The sequence below is a fragment of the Glandiceps talaboti genome, chromosome 9 (genome assembly GCF_964340395.1).
Source record: "Glandiceps talaboti chromosome 9, keGlaTala1.1, whole genome shotgun sequence".
NCBI lineage: Eukaryota > Metazoa > Hemichordata > Enteropneusta > Spengelidae > Glandiceps > Glandiceps talaboti.
In genome coordinates, this window is record NC_135557.1 from 15839359 (window position 1) to 15849866 (window position 10508).

General features: G+C 37.1%; 1 protein-coding gene across 1 annotated transcript in view; it reads left to right on the forward strand.

Annotated features, from left to right (window-relative positions):
• Window positions 1–830: 830 nt before the first annotated feature.
• LOC144439867 (fibroblast growth factor receptor 2-like) overlaps window positions 831–10508 on the forward strand; it is a 14497-nt gene continuing 4819 nt past the window's right edge. Inside the window, exons 1-5 of the mRNA XM_078129102.1 lie at window positions 831–907; window positions 5100–6114; window positions 7087–7309; window positions 8779–8889; window positions 9819–9988. Of these exons, the coding sequence (XP_077985228.1) occupies window positions 5176–6114; window positions 7087–7309; window positions 8779–8889; window positions 9819–9988 (1443 nt within the window). The 5' untranslated portion in view covers window positions 831–907; window positions 5100–5175. The remainder of the gene's footprint in view (window positions 908–5099; window positions 6115–7086; window positions 7310–8778; window positions 8890–9818; window positions 9989–10508) is intronic.

Consider the following 10508-nt stretch of genomic DNA (forward strand, 5'->3'; position numbering starts at 1 on the left):
GATAAATCATGGGTATTTATTTCGGATTTTCTGTTAAAATGGCCATATAGATGACAAATTGATATTCATTTTGAGTTTTCTGTTAAAATGGCGATACAGATGACAAAATGATATTTATTTTTGATTTTTGATTTTTAAGGCCACTTTACTATGTTTTCCTACTTGAGAAAAACAATGTGAAATAGGATTGCCCAAGTTCTTGTTTGTAAATCAACCATTAAAGTTTGTTATTGTTCGTACAATAACAAATATCTCACATATTTTCAATTTATTGAGTGACAAAGAAGAATGTACGATATATTGTTTTACATCTCTTCTTTAAAATATATGTAATAAAAATATCAAAATGAATACACATTTGCCACTTTAATAAAAACAACTTTAGTACCTTTTTTACTTGAAAATGTTGACTCGAACCCTGACAGCTGTAGTAGTTTAAGTACATGTACATAGTTATTTTGTTGTGGCAAACAATATATCAGTAGTTGTGTTAAACTATAGAGGGCGTAGTTTAAGGAAAACGTAGCCGCTGCAGTTTACTACAGACATATTCAAAACCAAGCTTTCACTCAACATTTAAACTTGGCACTACACCACCTACGAATAAATATTGACCACTAATCAACAAATACAGTGTCTTTTAATAAGTACCTGGCCCAATTTTAGTGTAGACATTTTTACTTACTTTTTGAACAAAATATTTCAGTTGCAGCTCGCGGCGGTTTAATCAACAGCGCCAGAGTATGGAAATACAGTATTCACTGAAAACTAGACTGAGGGCGGTACAAACTTCAAGGGACCCATGACCACTTTATTATTACGCCCACGTATCCGTCGTTAAAATCGCAAGTCAGTTCTGAACAGTAGGTCGTTGGTGGAGACCGAAGTGTGCAGTCGAATATTTCAGGTAACAATTTTCAAGTTTATGTGTACAACAAACGTTTAATTCGATACAATATTTGATAAACTGATGTATACAGAATCACTGGAACTCAATAGTCACATTGTTTCTTATATAATGAATGTACACAGCTCATTGAATCGGAGTTGCCTGGAATTTGATAACCACTAGTGTGGTGTGTGTTTAATGCAACGATTGATTTGTGTCAAAAGACTAGGTGTTGGCATACAGGTGTAACATGGCGTTGACATGTTCCAGACTGTTAACTATATGTCTGTTGTGGTGATGTTAGTGTTTACGTTCACCACTATACGTTATTGTATCTGACGCAATTGGGTCACGAACCCAGAAACTACACAAAAGCAAACGTCTCCTCGTTACCGTGAGGCAATATAGCAGTGTCGGAATTTTTCCCATTGAATTGCAACAATGATTGGTAAACAACCACGTGACTTTGTGTATGCAGTAAGAGGCGATTTACGAAACTTTTGTTATTATTACTGACAACGTGTGAGTATATATACTGCGCATTTATTATTTAAAGGCCCATGATTCCATACCCAGTTCTCACATTAGTGTCACGATCTTATCGGCGGAGCGAGACGGGCCGGGGTGGGGGTACCCCTGGCTAGCTTTGGTAAGGGTGTGCGACCAATGCTGCTGAACCCAGACTCCATTTTAGACCAATTTTGACCCAAAACCAATACCCCATTTTAGACCATTCCATAACAAATGTGAAAATGGGAGACGGATTTGATAGAATTCTTTTGTTCTGGACTGACTTTATAGCTATGTCAAAGTGTTGGGGTTTTTATTTCTCAAATTGTAATCTTGTAGTCCGGACTGTGTTGACGTAAGAATATGTATGCCTTTGTAGTTCACAGGAAGCAATGAAAAAGAGTAATATTAGATGGCAGTCGTTCAGAGGTTGGTGGATGTACGTGTAATGGGCAATGGACACTGAATATTTGCATATCTCTCGGGTTAGTTGTAGGTTCGTTCTAAAATTAGTTACCTGTCATTATGCGGATGTGCCAGATAGGCAGACACTGTAAAATGATATTGTAAAGTATGATGAATTGATTGTTACTAGTATCTAATGGCAACAACTTCGGCTGCTGCAATTAACTCAAATATATATATTTCAACCGATCACCAATCATTTCTTAACTTATATTATAACGTGTTTGCCTTGCATATCCCTGCCCGCCATGACTTCTGATATGGTTGTTGTGCCCAGCATCTGCACCCCTTCTTGAGATCTGACATGTTTGTTCTGTCTAGTATATAATCCCCTACTTGAGATCTGACACGGTTTTTATGTCTCCCCCCCCCCCCCGAGATCTGACATGGTTATTCTTACCTAGAATCTGCACCTCTTTCATGAGATCTGATATGGTTGTTCTATGAATTGTCCGCCGCCACCCCCCCCCCCTTTGAGATCTGACATTGTTGTCATATCCAACATCAGCAAATCTTCTTGAACCCTGATATATGACACGAGTGATCTATCCACCACCCCCCCCCCGCCCCCTTGAGATCTAACATAGCTGTTCTGCCCAACATCCACCCCTACTTGACACAGAACATGTCAGTTCAAGCACGTCTATTTTAAATCCATTTTACAGCCTCTACTCTTTGCAGTCATCAATCTTTCGAGTGAAAGGTCATTACACCTGCAATTCAACTCAACTCAACTCAAAGATTCAAACTGGTGTAGTGGTCGGCTACATGCACACTGTTAGTTAGGGCAAAGAAAGAACGTGTTTCCTATCGTCCAAGGGAAAATTCCGTCACCATGCCGTGACGCGGATATTCTTCTCCCCTTCGTTTTTTTAAAACCTCATTATACTAATCAGCCAGAGACTTGGCTTTTTAACTTGACATGCTGGCCTGGCATTCTGACAAACAACATTGTTCAGCAAAATAGTCAAGTCACTGGGCTAACAAAAGGCAATATTGAACCATAATTATGATATATTTGTAAAACTGCACTTACAGCCCAATTCATGCTAGTATGCACTGGTCCTGTTTGATACAACCACACAGAAACATAAACTAGTAACTAAAAACACTACTTTATCTAGTAAGAAATTGGTAAAAAAAAAAATGCACATGCTACACTTTAAGTTAGTAAGATTGAATGAATCCAGCTTCTTGTGACATTTTGTCTAAAATGTAGCTAGAAATTGCGATCTTGCTATGTTGAAATGTAGCTTGTGCAGTTTTGTATTGGTGTCTGCGTGGTTGTATCAAACAGATACAGTGAACACTGATGTAAAATGGGCTGTAAAAGGCCACAAACTGCTCATTTCCTGAAAATCAAAATATACCTAGTGTATTCTATTTACAGAAGCATTTAATCATCACTTGCAATTGACTGAACTCAAATCTGGTATTCAGGCATAATAGCTCGCGCAGCGGCTCAATGACTAGTACGCATGCGCGTCCTACATATTAAGCAAAGTTTTTGTGTTGTTTTTACCCAAGGATGCATTGCGTCGCAGTGACTACGCATGCACGTTCTATATACACTATGCGCATTCTCCACGTGGATGGCGCTATCTACAATATCATCGTGAGGCAGCCAGTCGCGGTCACAATCTACCCAGCGCGAGCTGCTGGGCTTTGCCTTGTTATAATATTATGTTAAGGCCAAATTAAAAAAGAGTGATAACCCTACCGACAATAAAACATTTTCTTAAACATTTAAAACAAAAAGATACGAAATTCTTTGTCTTCTTGACCTTCATGCATGTCTGTTTTCTTTCCCCAGCGATGTCTGTACATATTTTATCTAACTATCACAGAAGCGTATTCTGACCGACATGTGTTTGTTTTTCGGTCGAAGCAATATTTTTCAAAAGTAAAAGCAATTTAAAAGATAAACTAAAATAAAATAACATAAACCTATTGACCCTTTTTACTGAGGTCATGTTATCAGAAACACACAATTATCTTTTCCACCTAAAGAATCGGTGATATGATCTATGATACAGTATACAAGAATGTCGTAGCAGTTATTATACCATGCACTAGCCAAGTTATTGTCGTTGAACAGAAAATATGGATTATAAACCCCGGTCGTTCTACGTCACGACAACCCGTGTCTACGTCATTGGTTTTATTGGAAATATGAGTCAAAACGATCCAAATCGCCATTATTCTTCCGTTTTTTTTTACACGTTATGCCACAGGGAGCTTTGTTTACAAATACAAACAAATAAACAAACAAACAAGACACAAACACAAACAAACAAGAAAGTAAACAAACAAACAAACAAACAAACAAACAAAAACAATTAAACCGACAAATGAGTAGATACATACATGAGTAAACAACAACAAACAAACCAACCAACAAACAAACAAACAAACGAACACTACCCCCACAATTGTCACCATTATAAATCACCCTAGGGTTTAATTGTTTTTGTTTGTTTGTTTGTTTGTTTGTTTGTTTGTTTGTTTGTTTGTTTGTTTGTTTGTTTGATTGTGTGTGTGTTACTTGTTTGTTTGTATTTGTAAACAAAACTAACTGAGCCTGAGCTCCCTGTGGTTATGCTAGAGGAGGTATATTTTCATTGTTTTCTGATTTTTTTCATCATTCAGCCAGAAATACTCGTCACCTAAGAGTTTTGTCACCACTCGTCTTATGACTCGTAGTGATCATGCCCCTTAGGTCATTCATATTTTCCTTGGCTAAACGAAAATATAGGCAAATAATAAATAAAATGATAGTTAAATGAAGACATTTTACAAGTGTACTGTAGACAGGGGAGTCAAATGCGGAATCACGGTAGTCACACACGTAATAAATGCACAATTGAACATTGTAGTTGAACATATTTTTAAGTGAAATAAAAGTTTCTATGAATCGATCATGCGAGGGCGATTTTTCAAAATGGCGTCTGAGAATCCAATATGGCCGCCAAATATTGTGTTAGCACTTTTATCTAGAGTTTAGATTCTTGCATACCTTTATAATCCAGACAATTAAAATCAGTCAATGTGTGTGTGTGTGTGTGTGTGTGTGTGTGTGTGTGTGTGCATATCATTCTTTGTGTCTGTGTGTCTATGTGTCTGTGTGCGCGCGCTTGTTTTTCATTGCCTGACTGTTTCTTTCTTTTTTTTACTTTGTATGTTTATAATGTTTCTTCTGTAATTTGACAAATATATGTCATGATTTGTCGTCTAGGAACGAGGAAGTTGAAACTATTCGAAAACCACATGACAGCACGAGATTACATTCTTTCATCACGAATCAAGCAAAGATGAATGAAAATGTCGCAACCGCCGATGACACGGTCGAGTATGTTCAAAGAACGTCTAAAGCTATCGCTCAAGAACTGCTCCACCGCTGTGCTGTTCAGAATACTGACAGCACTAGAGATATCCCTAAACGTTCTAGTAGTCTCGAAAATCCCTTCTGCGTAATCAGAAGTGGAGGAGCTCGTAGAGGACAAGTTGGTCCTGTCGCAGTAAACGACGACATTGTCGTACAGGATAAAATGCTTAAGTCGAGCGACCAGCAAGAGACCGACTTCACTACCCAAAAGCATGACTACTTAGACCTGTACGACGGCATGGAAAAATACGTTTGTGACGTCACAGATGACGATTGCGATTACGAGGTTTATGATTTGCAAACTCAAAACCCTGTTCAAAATACAGACAATGAAGGGTACTCTGAGGAGTCGCGGGACAATCACTCCACACCTCTCAAGATAAGCAGTAGCAAGGGAGCTACTGGCGGTCAAAATATGTTTGCAAAGAGTATACCACTTGATTTGCAAACACTAAAGGATGAAATTGACAAAGAAGATGACAGGGATATCGCTTACGATCGTAGGCGGCCATACTCACAACTGTACGAAGGCACAGAAAAGTGGGTTCCTGTTGACCACGACGGCTATGAGATACAAGACCCATCTCACCAAATCGATCATAGGCGGCCATACTCACAACTGTACGATGGCACAGAAAAGTGGGTTCCTGCTGACCACGACGGCTATGAGATACAAGACCCATCTCATCAAATCGATCATAGGCGGCCATACTCACAACTGTACGATGGCACAGAAAAGTGGGTTCCTGCTGACCACGACGGCTATGAGATAACAGACCCATCTCATCAAATCGATTCTGACATTAACAAAACAAGAGATGTGCCCTATATCGCACCGTACGCCAAAACGCGGGTACATAAACGTGTAAGTACTTGGTTATTGCCTAACTGTGAGTACTTGGTTATTGCCCAACTGTGAGTATTTGATTATTGCCTAACTGTCAGTACTTGGTTATTGCCTAACTGTGAGTATTTGATTATTGCCTAACTGTGAGTACTTGGTTATTGCTTAACTCTGAGTACTTGATTATTGCCTAACAGTGACTATTTGGTTATTGCCTAATGGTAAGTACTTGGGTATTGCCTAACTGTGAGTACTTGTTTATTGCTTAACTCTAAGTACTTGGTTATTGCCTAACTGTGAGTACTTGATTATTGCCTATAACTGTGAGTATTTGATTATTGCCAGACTGTGAGTACTTGGTTATTGCCTAATGGTGAGTACTTGGTTACTGCCTAACTGTGAGCACTTCGCAATTGGATACATTTTAAAGTTTAAAGTTTAAAGTTTAGAGGAGTAAATGAAAGAGAAAACAATTAGTAGAAGAGGATATGAAAATCTCTGAAAGTTACAGTTTTTGCTGTGATCAGAAATGGTATTTCCGTTTTAGTGAAACAACTTGAATAAGTCTTGTATAAATCTATAAACGCTATGACATGGTAAGTCCATTGGTGCATATCATCACTGGTTTTAAGATAGATATTTTGCAACATCAAATGCATCATGTTTTATATAGAAACTACAGACACAATACAATTATGACGTCAGAATAAATAATGTTTGTTAACATATAAACACCTTTATCTGGACGCTAACACATGGATGTATTATCAAAGGAGATTTCCTATTACATCCATGGTAAAACGTGGTAATAAGGGTTTTTATTACTTACAAGTAACGTTTCGCCTCTTTAGGTCAACCGGCATTGTCAAACTGTTCGTTTGCTGGCTATACCACTAGACGATGGGGTGATCGTAAAGATGATGTAACATCATATACATATATGTACGTACCTTTAGGAAGCATTCAGATTAAATCTCGATTATCGTCTATCAGTTTCAGTATAGAAGAAAGGCTAGTCCATATGAAGAAATTTCTGACGTCATGCCGTCTGGATCTTACTCTATACCTAATCAGGGGTTGCTAGATTTCCCACGAGAAAAACTTACACTTGGAAAGCTTTTGTCAAAGAGGAACTCGCACAAAGTGGTAAAAGCAAAGGCATGGCACATCAACCAACAACATGGACAGAGTGACGTCATTGTCAAAATGTCATCCTGTAAGTATAGCTTTGAGGTTAAGTACACCGAATTCCGTTGCGCATACGCTTTTGCGCAATAAAACCCCCTAAACTGACGAAAAATATATTTGTGCGTCAACCATTTTTAGTTCTGCGAACAATCAACACTACCAATTTGTCAAGATGTTAAAATCCGGTAGTGGAAAATTTTTTAAACGGAATGAATTGTCACGTCGTCAAAAGGTTATATCTTAGCAAATGTGATATATTTTTACATCATAATCTTTATGTTTTGGTTATTTCCTTCAAAACTTACTCTGTAGAAATCAAAATACTGCAAAAGTAATAATTGTTATCCAAGGTTTATGTAATGTTATATTTTTATCAGCAAAATACCAAAAGAGTGTAAGAAAATATAAACCCAAAAATAGATAAGAAGATGTTGATGAAAGTCTTCCATTTTGGAAAACCTAACGACAAAAAATGAAAAACGGGAAATAGAGCTACCATATCCCAATGGAATAATTAGTATCTGACTACACTAGTTTATAGCTTACACATGTAACTTGGTACTTGTAATTGTTACTCCTACTAAAATGGTATGATTTTCTCTAGACTGACCTTAAAGTGTCCATATGGATGTGAATTGGGGTATTTATTTTGGATTTTTAATTTATAAAACACTTTTATGATGGCTTCTTATTTGATAAATCAAAGTGAAACAACATAGACAGAGTCTGTGTTTGTAACTCAATATATTGCAAAAATCTAATTTTTTTTTTAAAGTTTGTTATTGTACGTACAATAACAAACATTTTACACTCTTACTGGTCTTTTGCCATTTATTGAGTTACAAAAAAGGACTTGGCATATGTTGTTTCATGTTGATTTTTCAAGTAGGAATCCATCATAAAATTGTTTTATAAATTAAAAATCCAAAATAAATACCCCTATTCTCATCCATATGGCCACTTTAATGACATCTGAGGACACCACGTACCAATCAATTATTACATAACAACGTTGTACCAATAATTGTTGATAGGACGTTGTTTGAAAAGTACACACAGTACAGCCGAGTTTCTCATGGCTTCTGTGAGCTGGCACTGTACAGTTTTGGGAACTTCCTGTACATGTTAATTAAAACTTAACGCCAACCAAAGGCACAGCCACCACTCACTCTTGTATACTGTCACATCAAACAACAATAATTTTAGCTATCCTAACAACCTGAACAAAGACGGTACTGTCTCCCTAAGAGCTACAGTAGTATTCTCATAAATAGCAACGTCTATCATGAGTAAACAAGGTTGACTGCAGTTGAAAGCTCTCACCATATCAAAAGTCTGTTATGTGTATTGGTTAAAATGTTAGTACTCAACAATAATAGTTTTAGTTTGTGTTCATCTTAGTAAACCAAAAGGGTGCTGTCCACCGTAGTAAATCTTATCTGGTAGCTAAAATCCCTAACCCTAAATTTAACCAACCGTACCCAATCCATCCATTAGATCACAAAGATGCCGAGGCTGAAAAGGATCTTCTACAAGAAATAGAAATGATGAAGAAACTGAAACAACATGATCACGTTATCAAACTTCTTGGAGTGTGCACCGAGATAGGTAAGTAGGACCAACAGTTTTGCAGCTAAAGTGATGTTGGTTTGGTGTTTCACTCATGTAACATGATTTTTTTTTAACACACTCAGACAACTTCTAATGTAAAAGAAGCAATTACATAGGTGCCGTGCATAGTGGGGATGTAGAAATAGTTGATGTGTTGATTATCGGTTAGAAAATAATCAATTGCAGCCATTAAAATCATCAAGTCCATGTGTGATGTTTTCATTATTAGAAGCCTGTTTTGCTGCACTGTGAAAGAATAGCAACGGAAGATATAACTTCCTGAACTAGACACTCGCATATGAGAAAAAAGTTTATATAAAAATAAAATAAAAAATCTACCTACCCCACCTATTCTAAAAATGAGCATAATTGGAACCACGCAGTTTTTTTGTTATTTTTTTTGTTAGGCCTTATTTTTTTGTAATGTTCACATGTTATACTATATGATATGATAAGCCTATCAAACACTACATACATATCCCAGACGTCAACGTCCAATGTTGCAACTATTTTCGAAAGAAGTGTCATGTGAGGGCGCTATAGTTCTGGGGAAATGAGGGGTTGGCATTTCTGTCATGGTTAATGCTTTCGTCAATAGATGCTGATCCCAGTTCTAAAAATAGCATTAATGCGAATTAGGAAATTGTTGTCATTAGTCGAGTATGTGATTTTTTTATTTTTAATTATTTTCTCATTTTTTAAATTTTTCATTTCTTTATTTTTTATTCATTTATTTATTATTTATTTATTTATTCATTTATTTTTGTATGATAAATGTATAGAAAAAGGTTTTTCATATAAACTACAGTTGTTCCTCGATAAATGTAAAATTACCACAGTTACAAACGTTGTCTCTACCTGAAACCAGGGGTTTTAGGTCATCTTTTGTTTAAACTAACATTTTTGTCTGACTGAACTGTTCACAGTACCTGCCTATCTAATTTTGGAATATGCCAACATCGGAAACCTTTGTGACTTGCTGCACGACATACGTGACGGTACGACAACCGAAGCAACCAAAGATTTATCGGGGAAGGATCTGATGGCATGTGCTGAAGACATCGCAAGGGGAATGAATTATCTTGCTAAGAAAGAGGTAGGTCTGACGAATTTTATAGATTTGGCGAAATTTTTGATTAATATTAAATTGAAATTTTTACTTACCGAAATGTCTAGTATTGTGGTATATATTTAGTCCTTTCTCATGCATGTAGTTCCATACATTTGTGTGTATAGTCTTTCCTTCATGTATGCGTTCATACAGTGAGTGAGTCAGTCAGTCAGTCAGTCAGTCAGTCAGTCAGTCAGTCAGTCAGTCAGTCAGTCAGTCAGTCAGTCAGTCAGTCAGTCAGTCAGTCAGTCAGTCAGTCAGTCAGTCAGTCAGTCAGTCAGTCAGACAGACAGTCAGTCAGTCAGTCAGTCAGTCAGTCAGTCAGTCAGTCAGTCAGTCAGTCAGTCAGTCAGTCAGTCAGTCAGTCAGTCAGTCAGTCAGTCAGTCAGTCAGTCAGTCAGTCACTCACTCACTCACTCACTCACTCACTCACTCAGTCTTTCAGTCTTAAAGCAGTCAGTATAATCCGATTTTACGTTCGCTATTATTCACACTACGTTACTTG